Source organism: Thermobia domestica, chromosome 4, assembly GCF_964235325.1.
Source record: "Thermobia domestica chromosome 4, izTheDome1.hap1.1, whole genome shotgun sequence".
NCBI classification, from domain to species: domain Eukaryota; kingdom Metazoa; phylum Arthropoda; class Insecta; order Zygentoma; family Lepismatidae; genus Thermobia; species Thermobia domestica.
This window is the reverse complement of record NC_137457.1, coordinates 308,597,090-308,620,353: the sequence shown is the minus strand read 5'-3', so window position 1 is coordinate 308,620,353 and position 23,264 is coordinate 308,597,090. Positions and strand designations below refer to the sequence as shown.

Below are 23,264 nucleotides of genomic sequence, written 5' to 3'. Positions count from 1 at the left end.
TGTTAATATCTACAATGAAAAAGTGTTTATGGTCCATGTTAAAGCGATGCTCTTAATCGATTGTAGCTTTATCAATTAACTTTCGCTGCCTCTTAATTATGTGAAAAGCATAATATGGAGGCTATACCTCTGCGACTAATATCACAGCAGCCACTTTGGGAATCAATTGTTTCTTGATAGGATAATCATCTGTTTCAGCGTTCTTCATTGGCTATTCCATTGGAAAATGCATTTCCATTACTCGCATAACTTCCATTTTCTCTAATGAAGAGAATATTTAAAAAAGCACGAGGAAATAAAACACCACTAACAAAGCCAACTCGAGTCACTGGGCTGTTTATTTATATCTTCTACACGTAATTGTAATGCTTACAATATATGTAACATAAAAGATGATCTCCTATTCTCAATTAGAAGTTCGTTTCCAACAAACATCCGATAGCTTCTTAGTGCAGTTTCCAGAGATGGCGTAGGTCAATGAAAACTTCACCCATGACCCACTGACCTACCACCCACCAAGACCCAAGAATTTCATTTAATTATCAGACATAATTATTTTCTTGTTTTCAGTGGAAAATAGAATGAAATTTGAAAGTCTGAAATCAAGCTAAAGTAGGCAAACGTAAAGGGGAAATTAAACGTAAAATTCGACTGTGTCCCCGAAGCTAAGTAGTAAGTTCTATTGTTACTATTACGATTACAAATATCAATATCCAAAAGTGCATGAAGTTTTTTTTTTTTTCGTTGTACTTAGATATAGAGTCTACTGATCTCAGGTAAATAAATATAAACAAATGAAAATTCACAAGTTCTCAGAAGATGCTGTCTACAATGCAGTGAGCAGAGTGGGACGGTAAGTCGTAGTTGGTATAGTGGGTCGATGGGTCAGAGTGGGTCAATGCGGGTGGTGGTTCGCAGTGGGTCACTTCCTGTTGAGCCAAAACCGACTGATCCACTCACAAATCTTGACCCACAGTAAACTCCATCTCTGACAGTTACATACTGAGTCCTTATGGAAATCTCATTTTGTAGTTCTGGAAATTATATTTTTAAAAAAACACTAGTTTATACATTATAAAAATATATTTAAACACAATAATAATAATATCACAAATTTTAGACAATCACTATTAAAGTGATAAGAATAGGAACTACTTCTCACTGGGCGAAACTCCCAAACAACGTTCGAATCGATAGGATCTGGAAATTCTTTGGAATTGGTAACTACTCCTGGTGGTAAATTATAATATTTAATATTGTTTATATCCTTCTGATGTAGCGTCCCTGTTAAATCTTCTACAGAAGAGCCATCCACATTAGGAGTCCAACTGTTGCAGCGTGGAAAGTCTTTAGGAACCGGAGGAAAATCACTGTGATCACCAACTTTGAATATGACAGCCATTCCGATCTCCACGTGGAATGTTATGTGGCAGTGAAACAGCCAATATCCTGGAATGAAACACATTTACAGTATTGGATACTTAATATTGAAGAGTACATTAACATTTATTAAGTTAGCAATTTCTTTGATTTAACTACCTTCTTAATCTGAACCATGTAAACAAAATAATGTTTTATTATTACGAGGGGTGATCAGAAAGTAAGGTTACAAAGCCTGCAGTGAAACGTGTATATATTATTTCATACAACCTATACATCCAACATATAGTACATACATTAGGTTAATATTCGACATAGTATCCATATTGGTTGAGGCACTTGCGGCATCGTGGGTTGAGTTTGAAGATTGCCTCCTGGTAAAAATCCTGTTCTTCTGTGTTCAGTCACGTTGTCACGAAGTGTTTCACCTCCTTGTTTGAAGCGAAGCGACGGCCTCTTAGGTGCTCCTTCAAGTATGAGTGAAAGTCACTTGAAGCGAGGTCTGGGCTGTATGGAGGGAGGTCGATGAAGTCCCAGCGAAACTGCTTCAACAGCGTGGTGGTTGGTGACGTTTTCTCTTCCACTCGCAAACTTTTGACAGTAGGTGATACGAATATTCAACAAAATTCTTAAATTTAGAAAACCCCAGAATAGTCAAAGTGATTACGGTTCTTTAAGCAGTTCATCTGCAGGACACTAACATATGCATCACGACTAAAAATATCGCTTCCATCAAGTGTTCTGTGTATTAGTGGTCCCGTTGTTCTGTAATTTATCCCGTAATATTATTGTAGATCAGTATTCATCAGCAAAATGTCCTGTGATGTCGTCAACACTCGTTCTTTAACTATGAGGAAGCTTCGAAGTCTAACTGGAGCATGCAACTGCTAGAAGAATCTGGTACAAGTTTAAAATAGGAGTGTTACCATTCAAGAGAGATGATAAAATGACTGCAAGTTTATGTGCTAAGCAAAAGATTTGTACAGTGCAAGTCTTCCTGCGTTTCTTGGGTTATGTCATTGGGGTAAACCTTTGTGTACTCTCTTCTCAATTTCCATAAACGTCATCCTACTTAGTTGAAGTAGCCAGGGTTAGCTGTAGAGACATTGCTCAGTTTCTACCTTTACACAACAGCATTGTGGAGGTGGTCATAGCGACAAAATCAACCTTCATTTTACTAGTTTGTTATTTAGTCAAATAGACTTAATATAACTTTATGAAAAATGGCAAACAACAATATTAATTACCGTTATCTCAAAGTATTCAAAATGAATCTATAAAGCTCGAAGTAAGCAAAAGTAAAAAGGTAACGAAAGTTGTTGAAAAAAAACATGTAGTACTCTATTATTTTTGATTAGATATAATTTGTATTGAGGAGCTCTCTGTAATATTTCGATTTGAAACAAAGACACAACTAAAATAGAGAAGAATTCTATTTTTGCTTGCCCATGTTACAAATATTTCTCCATTATTATTGATTGTACACGAGATATCGCTTAAGGAGCAGCTCTGTGTAATATTGCAATTTGTAAACAAAGACACTGTTGACATCAAGATTAATTCTATATTTGCTTGTCGATATTTTGAGATAGATGACTTTCTGTTCTCAACACTTCCACTTTTGACATTGTGTCACGTAACCGCAGGTGCCGCCTATGATCGAATACTAATAATCATGGATGTTTTCGATTACTCCTTCTTCGCACCACCTTCTCTCTTGCCGAAAATGTGTTAAAATCTTAAATTAGGCCGTAGTCCTTCACATACCAAAAAACATATAAATTTGTGTAGCGGTCTAGGAGTCATGTAAAGATCGTAACATTCATTTTTAGGGTAAAGTCTATCTGAGTGGGACGCATTCTTATCTTTAAAATTTTCAAATACACTCTGAATAATTAGTCTGGTTTCTCGTTCACAAAAAAACACCATCGAATTTGAAATCTAAAACTGGTCGTAATATTCATTATTATTTATGTGGATTAAATTTATCATTATATCTTCAAGATCGAACATTTCAAGCATCTGCGAAGCATTTTGACGAAAGGTGCTTACTGGGCTTATTGTACAAAAGAAATCAGATCAAGAATTGCCGTAGCCAAAGAAACATTCAACAAGAAAAGATCACTCTTAACTAGTAGCCTTAATATTGGACTAAGGAGAAAGTTGGTTAAGTGCTATATATAGAGCATTAGACTTTATGGTTGAGAGACTTGGACATTATGGAAGTTAAAAAAAGAAATATTTAGAGAGCTTCGAAATGTGGTGTTGGAGGAAGATGGAGATGATAAAATAGACTGAAAGAGTAACAAACGAAGATTTTTTAAAACGGATAGGAGAGAAAGGAAAACTTTTAGTCAGCATCTTTCATAGAAAGGCCAATTGGATTGGACATATTTTGCGAAGAAATTGTCTTCTTCATACCGCCATAGAGGAAAATATAGAAGGAAAGGGGGGAGTAGGAAGAAGAAAAAACACAATTGATCGATGATTGTGAGACAAAAGAGAAAACTGAAGATCGAGAAATGTGGAAGAAACATTTTCAGGCCCAACCCTTAAAAAAATAATAATAATAATAATTGTCCCAAGTCCTGACAAGAGACAGAGTACTTAATAATAATAATAATAATAATAATAATAATAATAATAATAATAATAATAATAATAATAATAATAATAATAATAATAATAATAATAATAATAATAATAATTCAGTTCGAAAAAAAAGGAAACAAGTAACATTCATTTAGACTCGAAGCAGAACAGCAAAATTCCAGTTCACTTCAAAGAAAACAAAGTAATTTTACATAAAAAAAATCAATGGACTAACAAAAAATAATGTGGATATTCTACAGCGTTAAATTAAAACTTTTCATTTTACTTCGAGTATTCGATAATATACTCACGTGTCACAAGCAGTATTGAAGGTGATACAGTCCTTGAGATCAGTCATGCCAATCCCGTTTCGTGCATTTTTTATATTAGTTTTCCGAGATAGGGTAAAGTAAATTTTACTCGAAATTGGCAACATATACGGGCGACATATGTACAGGGCGTTACAATATTTTGGAAACAGATTCTTCACATCAAAATTTAAAAAAAAATAGTTCATATGGATCTGTGCTCAAAAGTTGATAGTTTCGGAGTTATAGGGTACAGAAAACGTGAAACAAGTGAACTTTAAAACTTCATAGTTCCACTACTATGGGACCTATCGTAATCGGACCAAGACATCACTGAGAAACAAGTATGTGAACTATATAAATATCCATGTTTAAGAATGCTCCAGTACTTGCACAACAATTTTTAGAGAAGTAGATGGTGTGTGATCAAGTACTTCCAAACAGTTGAAAACAGTACTCTCTAAAAATGATTGTGCAAGTACCAGAGGTTTTGAAAGATGGATATTTGGATAATTCACATACTATAGCACGGCCAACAAGAGATGGTCTCTGACGTTTCTTACCACATGCGGTGGGACATTGCAGCCCCTACTTTGATTCCAGTGTTACCAACCACGATCACTCTGTCTTATACCATTAATTAAATTGTCACTACAGTTGCACCGAAAAAAAAAAACCTTGACACGCGAGTAGTGGCAATGTCACTCCGAGCTGTCAGAGACATTCTCTTACTGAACGCACTATAGTTTCTCAGTGATGTCTTGATCCGACTACGATTGGCCCCATAGTAGTGGAACTATGAACTTTTAAAGTTTACTTGTTTCACATTTTCGGATCCCTCTACGAAACTATGCACTTCCTAGCACAGGTCCATATGAACTTTTTTTTTCTTATTTTGATATGAGCAATATGTTTGTGGCACATTATTGTAACACCCAGTATAATGCACGCTAACTAAATTCTTTACGAGGAGGAAGTAGACACAATAAGCGTTGCTAGTTTTTAGTGTGAAGTGTTTTCTTTGTTGAGGGCAAAATCGATGCTAATGACAAGTGACTTAATCATATCTAATTCTTAAAAACCAAGTATCAAGAAACGAAATTAGTGCTCTTATTTGAAAAAGGAAGAAAATAAAGCAATGAACGAATGAAAGAAAGGAAGTATAAAATATCAAGCGAGAAACTGTCAATTTCCAAACGTTCCACACGAAATGTGTGGAGAATGAAATTTGTGTAGTTCATTATTCACTCATCATAAGCTGGGGGTACAGAGATATGATGGAGTCACTGTATTTCTGAGCAGGGCGGCCCAAGGGCCGGGCAACCGAGGAAACTGCCCGGGGCGCCACAGTCAAGGGGCACCAAACCGAGCTTCAAAAAAAGAAATTTTATTACGTGTTTTCTACTGACATTTTTTGTTTATATTCTTCTAAAGTAGCGTCAATTACATCATCTTTTTCATTCCACCATGGAAGAAGACAGTTCCATAGTACTAGGGGCCTGTATCGGCAAATGGAGACATGGCATGTAGAAGTGTGGACTTATATCACATATTTTAGTATTAATTTTTCTTTTTGAAAAATGGATTTAAAATATTAAAATCGCTGTAATGAAATGTCTAATGTAGGCTACGACCAGAAGAGAGGGCATCAAAAGTCACTTTGCCCGGGTGAAAATTTTCCTTGGTCTGCCTTTGTTTCTGAGAACATGACAAAATGTACTTCTTCTCGATTAAGAAAAATAATTATTTACAAACCATTTTATAAACAGGGAAGGTCAAAATTTAGTGATAATTCACTCAAAGTTGACAAAAGCAATACATGATATACATAAGTTTCATTTTCATATCATTATTATTAGCAATAACAAGAGTGAATTACCCGCTTTATTGGGTTAAAATAAGAAACATTAGTAATATATTGTTTTCGTCAGTCGATTTTTACTATTATTGAAGCGCTCTCTGATATTGGTCATTTTCGATCATTTTTATATCTCTCCTCCTTCCCCTCCCTTCAGTTGCACTATCAAAGTGAAATGATAAAAACCATTCTAGGCCCAAACGTCATCTATGTGACAAATTTGATCGAGATCGGTCGGGTGGTTTAAGAGTTATGTAGATTAGTAAAATATTGGAAATTAAAATGCAAAATGTAATTTTTCTGCCTCTTAGGATGGCATTTTATAGTGTTTCAGCTTGTTAGGACTACTTGAGACACGTATGCTATTAAATCTTAATTGTAATATTATGTATATCTCGTATGCTTACCTGGATTGGAAGCATTAAACCTCATGATGACGTATCCACCGTCTGGGACAGTTATGGTATCTTTCACCGGAGCGCCTTTCAGCTTTCTTTTGATCAATCCTCGGCGGTCTAACTCTTGCACCTCTTCCACAGTTGTACTGTTGCCCAACCTATCCATCGCTACCACTCGGAATGCATGGCCATGCAAGTGAAATGGATGATTGGCATTGTATGTGACACCTTTAAAAAAATGTAAAATAAATTACATTATAAACACAGATTACCAAAATTTAAGATTATATTCAACAGGTACCACAATCATGTAATCTAATGTGATTTGTACTCTGCCTTAGAGATGGAGGGAAAGTGTAAAATGGCAAAAAATTTGTTTCTGAAGTAACAGAAAGCATTTCTATCATTCGTTCGTATTTTCAGAATAATTTCGCAAGTACAATTCTACAGCTTGATCTCAAAGTCCCGTTACAGCTCACATATGACGAGAAGAACCCTAGCAGAAGTAGTGTGACGTAGGTATGGACTCACTCACTTTTCGCACAGGGCTTTCAAATGACACCACGGAATAGCACACAGATAACTACCCGGAGTAGCAGACGACATCTAAGTATAGACCACACCTCAAAAACCGAAAATGGACTTGGCCATATCGTTGACCTTTCCCCGCTATCCCTGTTTTAGGGTTCTTCTCGTCATCTGTGAGCTGTACCTCCTATGAATCATAGACGGCGCCACAGTGAGTGCAGTGGGTGCAGCTGCACCCACATTAGTTTCGATTTCCAGATTTCCTACAATAATCCTTTCTGTTTTGTTCATTTATTGTTTCGTACTTGGATATATTTGAGTGAGTTCTTAAGTCTCTCATAATTTACTTGTTATTATATAGGGGTTAGTTTTGAGATCTTAAGTCTCAATAGTGCATTCAACAGAAAAATGTTCTCCTTAAAGTTCTTGTAATTGACGCCATTGCAAAAAGTACCATTGTACACTTAAAAATTCTGATATTTATTTGATAAATCCATAACTCACATACACGTGTATCCATGTATGATTTATTTTCTAAATATGTACACAAAAGTTTTTATTGAGTACCATGTTAATATTTTTTTTACTATGTCTTATCCCTTTCCGGCCTGCACCCACATTACCAAAATCCTGGCGCCGCCTATGTTATGAATTACATAGATGTTAATGAATTGTTGTTTCTTATTGTTGTAAGAGCTAATTAACATCGAAATTGTGGTTAATGAGTCCACTTTCACCATGAAGGAACATATCGTCATCAGTATCTGGATTCACGAACGACTTCATACAGTAAAAAGAGAGATATTCAGCATGATTTCACTCTTAAGGTTACAGAAACCTTCCCCTCCAAAACCAACAATTTTACGATAGTAACAATAAAAACTCTGCATTTGATTACATAAAAGATAAGCCCCACTCAAAAATGACCATCAATACTAGGCACGTGTTTGGAGACTGCAGCATCTGTCGAATGTTCGCTAAAAGCGTCTATTCGTAAGCGCTCACAGGAATTGGATGTTCCATACACCACATTACAAAAACATATGAAGAAGGATTCACACAATTAAAGGAATTTAATCCTTCGTTTGTAAACGAATTTAGTGATAGTGATATGGAAACACGTCAGCAGGCTTTTGGGCGAATGCTCAAATCTTTACAACTCTTCTTTCAAGGAGAAAAGCGTTCTTTTTCGAACGAATGTGCAGTGCAAAAACCAGAAACGTTTATTACTGAAGTAAAGAAAACCCACATTTTTAAGAACTTGAACACAACCTACTATATGCCATGACCTGGCTGCAGTGCCTGCAACCCACTTAGTAAGTCCACATTTCTTTGACGAAGCTGTGAATCGCATTTAATATCTCACTATGTTACGTGATTGGCTTATTCCATATCTGCAAGATCGGGGACTGCTCGGTCGTGTATGGTTCCAACAGGATGGAGCACCAACCCATTATATTATTCCTATTAGAGAAATTTCAAGAGGTATTTCCTTATAGATGGATTGGACATGATTCTGTTTATTTCTCCGCACCTTTGGAATGGCAACCCAGTAGTCCTGATCCTTGCGACAATGCACTATGAGGATTCATTGAACAAAAGGTTGGTGCCAGACGTTACGACAGAGTTGGTGAACCTAAGGGTGCTATTCGACGTGCATTTACAGCCATCACGCCAGCAATGTTGAGGAGAATTTCACATCGTACATGGAAGCGAGCCATACTCTGTTTTGAAAACGATGGTGTACACATAGACACTCTAAAATAAGTAGTACAGAATAGTCATACTACCTCAAAGTTGTCCCCTGGCATGATACCACATTAATATAAAACGGCCATCTATGAATATGTGAACACGCAATAGAGGATAACATTACTTTGTGATCATCCTGTACACAGAAAATTCACAACATTTTGTACAGGAACTTCTCTTTTCTGATTGAGATAGTGATACAATACTACAGTTCAAGACGGTCATATTACAAACTGATAAACTGATATTTGATCTAGATTTTCCTTTCTTGTAAGAGACACTGAAACATTTCAGATAAGTGCTAATGCTAAGTAACTTACCTATATCAACAAGCACTACTTCCACTTCTGAGTTAAGTGCTACTTCAACAACATGAGTGCATTCACAAAACTTTCTCTCGCAATTTCTTAAAGTTGTTTCGTTGCAGAATGCTCCTGGATGGATGTCTTCCGGTTGGGAAAGTGGAGGAAACGGAGGGAGCTTCATTGTGATGTGGTTAATCTGAGGTGTGTAAAGCTGTTCTTCCCTTCTCAGCACTAAAAGAAAGAAAATAACAAGAGCTCAATGAAATGATGTTATGGATTAACTGAACTGCAAGGAGAGAGAGAGATTACAAGAAGGGCTATGGCTGGACTGATGGTGCATATTTAAATCTTTTAAATTATATCACTATTTTTAGGTGATAGGATAGAATCTTCATTATTCGATTTAAAAGGTACCAATAAAGTTTTTTACTTCAGTTTTTAAAGCCTAGAGGCATTCTAGAACACGTTAGTATGCTTTCATCCCTTTCTGCGTCGAGACATAGGGTGTGATGACGTCATAACTTTTTAAAAAAATATTTTTTGTTATGCCTATTTTTATTATTTTTTGGTGGGCTTACTTTTGCACCTAGAAGATTGAAATTTTGCACACACATTTAGTGAACCCCTTACTATTTTTCAGATCTCTGCATTAAAACAGGAAGGTCCAAAGCATAAAAAGTTTTTAAAAAATGGACGTTTTAAACAAAAAGCCCTTTTCACGATTTTCCCGCCTCATATACATGATGAAGACATGTGAATGGTATATGTTCTAAAGAGAATGATGTATGAACCATGATCCTAGGGTAAATAGGGATGTCTCAGGAAATTTTTCTGTTACACCCGAGTCGTCTGGGACATTGTGGGGATGTTCTTAACTCATTGGTAAATATGTTTCCCATCCCTTACTATTCAAGATAGAAGCTTCAAGTTTTGTACATACATTGAGTACAGCCCTTAGTAGTTTTCATTTGATTTCGAGATCTGTGCGTTAACACAAGATGAGTTCCAGAAGAGATCAAAATTTGAAAAAAATAAAAAGATTAAGAAAAATCCAAATTCCCTCAAACTTTCCCACCTTAGGAACACGATAGGGAAATGCAAATGATACCATTTGAAAGGCTGTTCTATTCTGAAGAGAATGAGGTACAAACCGTGGTCCTAGGGTAAATATGAATGATACTGTAGGTGCTTGACTGAAAGTCTCTATCTCTTACCTCTTAAAAAAGGCCATACTCTAAAAGGGTCAAGGAGTGATTCGTGGTTGGCTATTCTTTATTCCAATGTTACTATTTTTAGATTTCTGGACACGAGTTCCCTTTCTCTTAACTCTAGTAGCCCCTAATTATATCGGGTATTCAGTTACACTCGGACAGGGGCGGATCCAGGACGGACTTCTGTGGGGGCGGTGGGTTGTAATACTGCTACTTAGAACTACTTTCTAGAGCTTCAAACTCTGGTATGGGTTTTATTTATAAACAAAATAAACAAAATTCCTCTACTAGGGGGGCGGTCACCCCGATCGCCCCCTTGAATCCGCCACTGCACTCGAAAGAATCACTTCCACATTGAAAGGAAAACATTTTGACTCAATTTCGGACATCCAAAGGGCTGTGACGAAGGAACTCAACAATAATGGACAAGAGGACTTTCAGAAAGAATCCAGAATCTATACAGGCATGAAATTACCTGTATACAACAAACAGGGTCATATACTGAGGATTAGCAGTCAATCAATGTAATTGTCTTCTTCATTATTTTCTGATAATGCCAGTCTTAAAATTTAGTTGACACATTGTATACAATTGCATTACATAATACGAAAGGTAGAAACATAATAATGAAATTAAATGTCTAGTTTAACATTTCACAGTTATGCACTTTAGATTAAGGAAGACTGATGAATAACAAAAAATGGTGGAATGAGAATGCGGGAGGAAACAGAAAAACCGGAGAAAACCCATAGACAGTGTATTATCTACCACAAACTCAAAGGCCTGGGAATGCACCAGAGATCCCTTACACCAGATGTGACTGCTTTACCACTGAATCCGATCTCAATGACTAATCACCTAGCTCAAGTTTGAAAGTCTAGTCCAAACAGTAATTTGCACGGATTTCAAAAGTCTCCAGGTTACAGAACTGAGAAAAGTTTGTGTGGTTTGGCAATCTGAACACGAAATAAATTGTGATAATTGAGGTTTATACCATCAGCTATTCAAAATTTTCTTACGGGTTAGATAACCTCTTAGCTACAGACACACAAAATAGATAACTGCATATAGTTTATGAATGTTACTTCCGTTTACCATCCTGTTTCATTAATTACTTACTACTTTAAAGGCAATTTCCTAAGAAGTCATTATATTTTGTTTTCCTTTCTAAGTATGCTGATTAGTTTAGTTACCTCTGTTGAATGCACTAATTAGTTTCACTGTAATTTGTCCAATTCTCGCTGCCTCTCTGTGTTAGTTAAAAAATGACATCTTTAAATTTTATGTCCCACGGTTATGCCGGTTAGGCTAAAGGAGACGCTGATGATGAGAGATGAGTGAAATGGTGGAATGAAGAAAGTGGGAGGAAACGGCAGAACTCCAAGAAAACCCACGAGCACGGTGTTTGTCCACCACAAAGTCCACACGGCGCGAGCTGGGATCGAACCAGGGGCACCAAGCACCGGAGCTGAACGCTCTATCACTGAGCCACCGCGCCCTCTTCTGTGTTAGTTGAATTCATTAATGTAGGATAGGGTTGCTATCAATGGACTAGCTCCATGAATGTACCAGTTCTATGTTTCAAAAAAGTATCGAGTGCAAGTGTGCTGTAATAACCTTGGATAAAATGAATATTTCGCAAACAAGAGCGAGATATCGACGGAAAATTATCAGATAGAATCTGCCTTTTGTAGTTGTTACTTAGAACCAAGTGGTCTCACTCCGAAACTGAAATTTTCCACGAGTGAAATTTGAAGTTCAATGTCTCATGATCAATTCATATTTCAGTTATGTTGGTAGCCAAAACTTACTGCTTACAAAGATATCTTAAAAGGCCGATCAGGGCGAAATTAAAATACCGCTAATTTTGCAGTCTTCAAATAGATAAAAGATAATGGAAAAGTAAAACAAGAGCTCCCTACGCAATATTATTTTACATGTGATAGCGTTATCACGACTCAATTATCTGCTTTCGATTTCCAGCCATTTAGAAAATCGGCATTTATTTTCGCGTTTCTAAATGGCTGCAAACGGAAAGTTACTACGTGACTCTTGATAACATGCTTCATTCAAAATAATACTGATTAGGGCGCTCTTGTTCCACATTTCGATTACCTTTTATCTATTTAAAGATATCACATAATTACTGTAAAATTAGCGGTATTTTAATTTCGCAGTGATTAGGTTAAGAAGGGTACCTATCTATAGAAATGAATGAAGGCATTAATTCTTTATATTTATTTATTTATTTATTTATTTATTTTCTGAAGTTAGGCCACTTGGCATGTAAGCGGTCAAAATGAAGTATGAATGCAACAAATAAGTTTAATCCAATATAATCCAAAAGAGAGCATCTTTCTCAGGTACCTTCAGCATAATTATTTCCAGTTTATGTTCTTTTACGTGTTGTAGGTTGCCGAAATCAGAATGAAGTGATTGCCATGAATGGACGACTCTGAGACACTTCAACAAAGAAGAGTACACTTTATTCAGCAGATTATGAGAGAAGTATGGCTCAAGGTTCAGCAGTCATAATTCGCATTGGGTATTCACAAAATCAGACTTATCTCCATAATTACAGTCCTAACATTTTACAGCTATAAACTCGGTTATACAAACATCCTTATGCGGCACTGTGAATCTGCTAGTATAAAACTACATATTGAGGCAAATTTGACCGACTATTTTCTGTGAACCACTTCAAACCCTGGGACTGGGCACAAATACCATATTATTTATGGAGAAAGACTGATCTGTCTGCGAAACATTCTTGGAGAGAGAGAAAAGGATATTTCCGTGGGAGAAATAAAGCTGTAAATACAAGAGTCCATGGACTTGTCAAGAATCAATATCTAGCGCAGTGTTTTCCATGAAAATTCTTACTTTGTCACCTATCATATTTGTCAATACAGTATTTTCATTTAAAAAAAAACATCGAAAACAACTCATCGAATGTATACTTGATTAGAAAAACGATCTTATCACATGCTTGGGATAAAATATAACTTGTACGGGGCAGTTCGTGGATGGAAACCGTATGATCCATTCATGGCTACGATGTACATGAAAGGGATATTTTTCTAGTTGTTGGAATTGTTTATGATGTGCTATCTCATAATTATTGTCTTCATGTAATTCTTTACTTTTGTACTATTATATACTGGTTGACAATTGCTAGGGATGACACAAATTTTCAGTCATAAACTTTTGAGAATGGCGCGGCTTCGTGGCTATGTAGTGGCATAAATATATCAGTAGAGGGCACTAATAAGTCATTAGATTCAAGAGGAGAGGCAACCAGGATATGCGAAGTCCTTGCTCAGAACAAACGCCAGACTAAGTGACAAAGTTGCACTCAAAAAACATGGCCAAGCACGACCACGAACAGCTGTTGTAAGTACAATACTGCAGTGCAAGTTAATTGATCTGTTGGAAAATGGCGCAAAGAGTTCATCTCAGTGATTATGATCGTGGAAGAGCTGTTGGTTTGTTGAGGTAGATCAAAATATTACAGAGGCTGCACGTGTGATAGGAGTGCACGTTATTTCCTGACTGAAGCAAACTGTTGTGACCACAGAAACGGCTATACGCGTGGATGGTGGAGGACGTGATAGAAGTTCAACTCGACAGGATCGCAACATTAGCCAATTGGCCAGAAGGATTAGACATACCACTCCTGCGCAAATTGCTGGTGAATTTGTTGGGACGTCAGGCGTTCGTGTATACCCCGAACAATTTCACGACGACTCAATAGTGTCGGGTTGTATCCGTGGAAGCCCGCTAAGTGTGTTGCAATATCCCCCATCTACCGCCGTACCAGATTACACTGGTGTATGACACATCGTGATTGGGACGAGAGTAGCTGTACAAGTGTTATGTTCTCAGATGAGTCACGGTTCTTCCTGTCCAGTGGTTCTGGCCATCAATTGGTGTGACAAGAATGAGGAACACGCTACCATTCACCGAACAGCCGTGAATAGGACAGGTATGGTGGTACTGGTATTATGGTATGGATGGGCATCATGAAAAATGAACAAACATCACTGTACATCTTTGCAGGCGGATCCGTAACTGGGGAGCGGTATTGTAATGAGATACTGACGGGATATGTTTGTCTTTTTTTGTAGTCCAGTGGGCCCAGAACTCATATTTGTGGACGACAAAACACTTGCACACAGAACCGCAAAACTTGAAGATACCTTGAGCGTGAGACTCCGTTCTACCGTTTGGACTGGCCACGGTATTCCCTTTATCTTAATCAAATTGAGCATAGATAGGTTGCTCTTGGACGATGAGCTGCATAGAGGAATCCACGATCTTTGATCTTTCAGAACCTAAAAACTTCCCTAAGAGAAGAATTGGACAACATACCCATTGAACTCTCTTAACTGCCTCGTGGCCATCATGGCAAACAGATGTGTTGTGTGCATTGGTTTTCGAGGTGGTCTTACTGATTTGCTCAGAACCCCTCTTTATTCATGACACATAACATTTTATGCCATTACTCCAAAGAGCTCCCTGAGTATTTGTTTAGTGTTTCACCTTAACATTGGCTACTTTGAGTTTATGTCATGACCAATATATAAAATACCCATATGTGTACCTACCTTGATTAAATCCATACAATGAAGATTTATGAAAGTGAGGGTTATCGATAGGATTGAAATCAAACCCAAAGTAGAAACGATAATCAGGATTATTTGGCAACTCTGTTTCGTGATCATCTGTTACATCATTCAATTCGGAGACAATTATAGAAGTGGATGCTTCTTCATGATTCAATGAATTCATTTGCTGCAAATAAATAAATAATTAATTAATTAAAAGTCAATGCACTAAATAGATGTTCATTAATGTGATTTTATTGAATATAATTATAACGTAATCTTATAAGAGCTATAAAGATCTGAGTCTTCCAAATCTATAGTACTAAATCATTTAGCAATATATATATCATATTGCAGAACGGTTTCCCTTATTAACACAATGTTCCTACTTGAGTTGAGTTGATGTTGAGTTTAACGTCCATTTCAGCAGCGGGGCTATATGAGACGGGACCTACTGATTAATGTGGAATCCGAACCACATGAGCTCCCGCCGGGAATCGAACCCGGGTCTCCCACGCCAAAGGCGCGTACGCTAACCGCTTAACCACCGAGGAGCTCAATGTTCCTACTTGAGTTAAACAATTGAACTGGAATACCACGAAGGGTAGTTTTACTGATGCCGTGCTGAATAGTATCAGCATTTAGTAAGATACGAGTACACCTAAGTATTTAGAACTAATATTCATCATGTACCCCCCCCCCTTTCCTATACCACACTCACAAGCTTTGATTTCGTATTTTCTACGTAGTTTCAATTGCATTTGTCCCTATTTTCAGACCCATTTGTATATCAATCAGAATTGGTGGTTCCCAGTACAGTACTTTCTGTACTACTACGAGGGGAAGTCGAAAAGTTCCCGGATTGTTGTTGTAGTTTTGGCATTTGTAATACAACCACAATGAATGTTGTCAATACAGTCATTAGGTTGCCTAATTATGAACTTGACAAAATGTGAACAGATTATTACAGACAACGTACGAGTAATGTAGCTGAACGAAGGAGTGTTTGGTGATCAGTAATTTCACAGATCAAGCAACGCGTAAACATCAAATTCATGTGCAAATTATGGAAAATCTGATAAGGAGTTTGATATCTAGGGATGCGCACGATTTGTGGCTGTCTCGTCTCGAAAATGTGCTGTAAACGTAATGTTTCGACTCGAAAAATGTATATTTCTCTACTGGAAGAGCCGTGTCTCAACTCGAATTTTACCAGGAAAATCCTGTCTCGACTCGTCTCGTGCGCATCTCTATTCATATCATTAAAAACATTTTAGCACCATCGCATGTTTGGCTCTTTCCAAAGCTAAAAATGAGATTTTCCGGTTCGCCTACGCAGAAGAGATCAAACCTAACGCGATGGCTGAACTAATGAAGATACCAAGAGGCTTTTCATCGGTTTCCACCAATCCCAGGAGGGGTAGAGCAAGTGTGTATGTTCCGAAGGTGCCTACTTTGAAGCAATTAAGTAAATGTGTACTTATATGTTGTGGTAATAGAGAGCTACAACTAAAAAATCCGATAATATTTTAACTGCTCCTTGTATTATTCTTATGAAATCTTTTGTACTATTATGATTATTACACTAGAATTTGACATTTTCTTGCTCATAGCCAAGTAGGAGAGACAGCTTGCAAACCGCTCGCTGTAAGCATGCATTGTAAGTCGTCAAGCTTGCATCCCGCTTGATTGGAAAGCCTGCGAGCATGCTGCAAGCTGGATTCCATTAACCAAGTTACAGGGGGGGGGGCAAACTTGCATTCAGTGTTCCATTCAAGCTTTATGCAAGTGTTTTACAAGTCAAGACAATTCTACAGTCAATGAAGGGCCAGTGCTCCTATAAGGCTCTGCAAAGGGTCTAAAGTACAACAAAAGGCAGATTGTATGAAAGCATGCATTGAAAGTGCAAGCGTTGAAAGCCAAAAGCCAAGCACGCGCCAACTAGCCGAAAGATTTCTTACTACTTGGATAGTATATGGATTGTTACTCCTTATTGATATATGTTTTTACTCATAATTACCTTTCCTCCTCTTGCGGTTGCAAAGTAATCAATCTCTCCTAATGGTTCTTCTTGCGGTGCTCCTTTGTATCTCAAAATGGCTACTTGATATGCTTTCGTGAATCTCTCGTCACAATCCATTAGGCCACGTAATTTGACCCAGTAATTACCAACAGATGCAGTGGCATTCAACACAAAATCAAATCTCTCTCCAGCGTATACCACCAAAGAATCAACTACGAAAATAAAATTTTAAAAAAATGATATGCTAGGCATAAACCAAAGATCTTGACTTTAGTCTTCATAAAAAGGTGTGGATGGGCTAGTATAATGTGTGGTCGGTATATATCCTAAGCTGCCATCAGAATTATTTCTAGCTTTCTATTCTGTGTTGAGTCAATATCTTAAACCACTGGTTCTCAACCTAATTCCGATCAGTACTCCCATATTATCACATCCTCTTGCCAGCGACCCCCCTTATATTTTTTGGTTTCTAATAAGCTTGTCTGAGATTTTTAATATACCTATTGCAGTGATCATTTATATAATAGTAGAATCCATTTGTTGTATTTTATATAGTGGATACAATCTATCTATTAAAATGCTACAATAGCAATTAAAAGCGACTAAGCTCCAACCTATAACTTTGGCTTTCAAATCTTTCATTTACGGTTATGTGTGATTTCACGTTTAAGAGAGACAAACATAATATTTTGAGTATGTGTACTTTAAAAAATTAGTTAAATACATCATTTTCATAAAGTTTATGTTTTAAAATTATTGTATTTTACTAAGCCTTCTCTAATATCAACACGTGAATTGTGCTGGCATTTTCCGAGTACTTTTAAACTATATGTTGTGGACGTTTATATGTTTGTGGTCATTCCTTTCGACAATGAGATCTCGGAAACTGCAGGCTCTAGAAAGATGACGTTTTCACTGATCGATTGCAAATTTCATGTAGATTGTCCAGTTCTAATTGGATATTTAAAAAACATGGCCACTATTTCTTTATTACATTTTTACGGGTACAAATTTAAAACAACTAAAGCATCAGGTCCTACGCATTATACATTCCAACACCATATTGTTGTATATAGGGGTTCTATATGCCTCAGGCGTTTGTTTCATGGCCAAATAATAATGAAAAAGGAAGGATAACTATTTCTGCAGTCTAAGGTGAACCTTTATTTTTGGAGTGTTTTGACCAATGAACACCACATATAACTGACATTATAATTAATTGTGTATGTAATGTATTTGCTTATTATATACTGCATGCAAGAAGAAAGCAAACCATGTCATACATGAATTAGAAACTCCAACCGGAAGTAGGCTCAAATCTTGCAAACGGTGCGAGATATTGAGGAAAAATAATCGAAAAAAGTCTCCCCTTTATGATACCCCTTGGCTTTTTTAAAATTAATACGTCTCTCACTTGTGTCTGTAAAGGGATATGTACAGATGTTGTGAGGAATGAGGAGATTTATGCTTTAATGCGAATGATGCGCTGTGTAGAGAGCGCAGCTTCAGCTAGTAACTTCCCTAAAAGTTAATGGATTAAGACCAAATTTGGTCAGTTCATTCATATTACAAATATCGAATCCGATTCGTTATACTGTTTCAAAATGGAGACCGTTTTAAAATTTTAAAACTTCATAACTCCCTTAATTTTGGGTCATATGATAAAAATCTAAAGTGATTTCTAATTTTGGTTAAAGAACTTGAACAGTTGTTAAAAAAAAGTTATTGAGTATTTTAAATGACTTGATAATGTGCGTCACGAAGACTGAACCGGACATTGGTGCACTAGTGAAATCACACCATGGTGAAATCACACGCTCAAGTATCTCATTAGCTTCCAATTTTACTTGTGTTTCAAAATGAAAGTTTTGCTGCATTTGTATTTTTCTAGTATTTCAATATGCAGTTCTCATTAGTTTCATATCGTACCTCATTTATTTAAGTTGAATTCTAAACAACTCTGCACCTGTTGAAAATATTTAGTAGACCTGTTTGTTTATGTTCTTAACAGTATATACAAAAATAAAAATATCTACCGGAACAAAATTCAAAATAATATTTAAAAAGATTTTCTAGTATTCAATTCTAATTATATTTATCTCTTCCGCTTACCTTCGCGACCCCCAAGTTGAGAAACCCTGTCCTAAACCAATTGGATGGGTAATTAAATTAAGAAGTAATGTAATCCAACCTAGAAAAACTTTCTTTCCAGACAAGCGTTTGAAAATTGAAAGGGGATCGTCTAAAAAGCAGAGAGAACAAATAATAAATTTGATATTGATAACAGCAGCTGATATTTATATATTAACAATTCATTTCGACTTTTGGTTTGTTTCATAATTCTGGATCTTCTAGAAAGACTTGTTGGTTACACTATTGGGAAAATCTTATAAAGAATTGAAGTTTTCAAATACCAGAATAATTTAATTGCCTCGTAATAAAACTTACCTTCAACAGGTTGAAAATCACTTCCGTCACTATTAATTACTACCATAGTATGATTGTCAATAGATACTTCTATAGGACAATTCAGAAATCCACTTCCAATCAGCCTAAATCTATAACGAAGGCCCTGCAAAAGCAAAGAAATCAAATGAACAGAACTTTTCAATCAAGAAAATAATCATAATTAAAGTTTTATTTTTAATAATTCTTTGACATGTTTTATAACTTCATATTACTGGTTGATATGGTCGAAGTAAATGTTCTACCAATATCTGTCAATGTTTACTATTAATGTGATTTTGTGGTGTTTCGAATAGGGTTGACACTTTTTGGTAGGCCTAAAGCTTGAGTTACTTTTGTCGAACATGTGAATATCGCTACACTTGTCATTATCTCCTCAATTAGACTATTCAAAGCAAAGTAATGTATTGTCGCCACGATCCACTACTCTGCATAAAATCATTCTTATTGTGTCTCAAGTAAATCATTTTAGACAAAGTAATTGTCATTATCCTAAAAGACAATAGTTAGAAATGAATCATTCTCGATCGCCTGTTCTTAAAGTTTTTACGCTCTTACTCAGACCTGGTCCTACCCTCTCTTTTACCATCGATGACTTGGAAGCACGTAGGTCTGTTGCAATTGAGCACACACCTTTAAGCTTCCCTAATCAGTTAACGACTGTGAAAATATTGTACGTATTTCTTTGTTTACTACACGTAGCAACAGCTGAGCGCTTTCAAAGATATGTAATCATCGGCAGCCAATGTTAAGTGTGATGTTTTCTGCTTTAGACGGAAGTGTTAAGTGACTGAAAGACAGTTCATGCAGCGACACGACTATAGTAGATACCTATACACTGTTATGTTAGTTTTATAACATCCTAAAACTACACCATCTCAGACATCTAATCAGTACTGTCGAGATTTGAGAGTTCTAAATAATTGTTATTGTCGCCCCAGTTCGACCACACTCAATTAAACTTCAATATAAAGTAATTGTTACTGTCATCTCAGTTTGATTACTCTAAAGAAAGTCATAACTATTTATACTCATTTTAACCACACTAAGTAATTTAACTGTTATTAGTCCTCAATTCGACTGCCGTAAATGTACTAATTGTTTCTAGAAACTCAATTGAAGAACTCTAAGTAAGTACTCGCACTTCTAAATTATTATCACACAAATGTGATAGCTCTAAATAAAGTAAGTTATCATTTCCCGAAATAGAATGGCATGAACAAAGTAATTGTTTATCACTCAAATTTCATCAAAATTAAATAGGTTATTATCATCTGAATTTGACCACTCTAAATAAAGTAATTGTTATTATTATTTCAGTTTGATCAATTGTTATTATTATCTTTAAATAATAATCGATATTATCACTTCAATTCGACCTCTCTAAACAAAATTGTTATTATCGCTTCAATTCGACCGCTCTAAACAAAATTGTTATTCTCGCTTCAATTCGACCACGTTAAAACAAAATTGTTGATATTGTCTCAATACAATCATTCTAAATAAAACAATCGTTATTATCATTTCAATTTGACCATTCAAAACAAAGTCATTACGAGGTGTAGTCAAAAACTTTCCGGAATGTTGTAGTTTTGGTATTTGTGATTAATCTCGTACAGTGCAGTCCTTAGTTTGCCTAATTATGAATTTCGCAATCGTGAACGGGTCACAACAGTCAGTGTACGAGTAGTGTAGCTGCTGAACGGAGGAGTGAATGTGCAAACATCACGTTCATGTGCAAATTGGGGAGAGTTTGATAGCCTTAGAAACAACTTAGCACCAACGGATTTTTAGCTTTTCCTAAAAATAACAATGGGCCTCAAAGGTTTCGCCATCGCACAGTATGCGGCAAAATAAACAGTACTGAAATTCGCGTGCAAATGGCGCGCGGGCGCAATGTGGTATGATTTGTGAGCGCCACATTGTATGCTTAGCTGTGTGTAGACTAGCGGAGTATCCGCTTGGAACGAAGATAATGTTACTCACAACAGAGGAGGAGGTGTTTATTTTAGAGCACTATTTCCGCTCATACGGTGGACCAGCATCTCACTGCAGGAGATAAGTGAAGATGCCTCCATGTGGGGTATACTAAAGAAAGCTGTTTTCCGAATAGATAATACCCTACCACTGTACTGGAGTTAAGAGAGAAGATTCGATCATTTGTTTTGTTGTTCCAGCAAGCCGTGTTCACTAACATGTTCATCGATCTACAGAACCGCTATGAAGAATGTTAGACGTAATGGTCAACATTTTGAACACGTGATGTACAGGCTCGATTCCTCTTAAATTTACAATTTGTGTTGAGTAACAATTAGTTGACATCCTTTTGACATTTCTTATGTTTCATTGTTATACAATAAATAAATAAATGTCAATGTTTTCAGTACTGTTTGTTTTGCCGCATACTGTAGAAGAGATCAAAACCAACGCGATTGCTGAACTTCGGAAGATACCAAAGTAGGTACTTTCCCTTATCTGACCTCCCTGAGGCGATATTATATTAATCGAGGCCTTTTACGCTGTATTACGGGCTTTTTAGCGTTGCGGTGTTGCCAAATTATGCCCTAAAGGGTTGAAATTCCCTATATTTTGTATATTTATAGTGTAAAACATGCAACATTGTAAGATATAATTTAATTAAATTTTGATATCAATTTAATTAACCCTTTAATCAAACTCCTATCAAAATGATTAACCCTTTAATCAAACTCCTATCAAAATGATTACCCCTTTAATCAAATTGCTATTAATTTATTCAATTAAAGATGATTTCGTAGAATTAATGTAATCGCGTATGATGATATACGTACCGTTATTACCTTATAGTACTATTTAATTATATCAAATTAACCCTTTAATTATTTTTATTGACTGAAATAAATAATATAATATTTACTTACCGCTGACATCACTACATCCATTGGAGATTTGCGATTACAGCGCCATGAAATTAGTAGCGGGAAAATTGGGCAGCATTTCCTGCATGCTGTTTTGAAAATGAAGGAATGAATGACGGGCATTCCTGGATCCTTGAAGCTTCTATTACTAGGCTATTGCCAAATATAAAAACTCTGAGAAATTGATTTTAGTGTTTGTTTTTGTGTAAAGTATATATGCTTTATATATACCCTTTGACGCTTGTGATTGTATTATTATTATATGCTTATGAATAACAGAAAATTATATAGAATTGATAAAGAACTTGATTTCTTCTGTGCAGAATATAAGTGATTGGTGCTGCCATCTGTTGTACATTTTTACATTTTGAGGAGGATAAGAGAAATTTGTGTATGAAGCGGGTGAGATTTGATATGATTGGAATGAAATGCGCTAAGAAAGAAAATGAAGAGACATATTTACAGTTATGTTAAATCTTATTGATTCAAAATTGTGCAGGAGATGTAACATCCATTTTTTATCTTTGATTGTTGAATTATATAGAAAGGCATGTGTGACTGTGCTATTGCACATTTTGGCATTTTAAATTTTGATATTATTTAATACTGGTCCAAGGAGATTGATATTTGCGATTTAATGAGTAGAAGTATTTACATATTATTTAGATATAGACATACCGGTAACTTTTTACTTTTTGTTTTAACTTGTTGGATTGTAAGAGGAATACACAGCGCGGATTATCTTACTTACGAGACTTAATGTTGACGGTATTGGCATTATTGTGAAGACAAGAAATGATTGAGGAAATGTATATTTGGGAGTAAGCTAGTTGTTATTTTGTTTTATTGTGAAATATTATGGAAAACCTACCTTATGTGCACACAAATTTTTACAAAGTTGGATTTAGCTTTTTCGGTGATACATACTGTTAACGCATA

General features: G+C 36.1%; 1 protein-coding gene across 4 annotated transcripts in view; it reads right to left on the bottom strand.

Moving 5' to 3' along the window:
• Positions 1-320: 320 nt before the first annotated feature.
• Positions 321-23,264, bottom strand: part of LOC145684283 (multicopper oxidase 3-like) — a 128,369-nt gene continuing 105,425 nt past the window's right edge. For all 4 annotated transcript variants that reach the window (XM_081756428.1, XM_081756429.1, XM_081756430.1 and 1 more), the window contains exons 6-11: positions 19,411-19,534; positions 16,960-17,174; positions 14,940-15,126; positions 9,137-9,352; positions 6,546-6,764; positions 321-1,449 (exon numbers count right to left, since the gene is read on the bottom strand). In XM_081756428.1, coding sequence (XP_081612554.1) covers positions 1,073-1,449; positions 6,546-6,764; positions 9,137-9,352; positions 14,940-15,126; positions 16,960-17,174; positions 19,411-19,534 — 1,338 coding nt within the window. In that variant the 3' untranslated portion in view covers positions 321-1,072. The remainder of the gene's footprint in view (positions 1,450-6,545; positions 6,765-9,136; positions 9,353-14,939; positions 15,127-16,959; positions 17,175-19,410; positions 19,535-23,264) is intronic.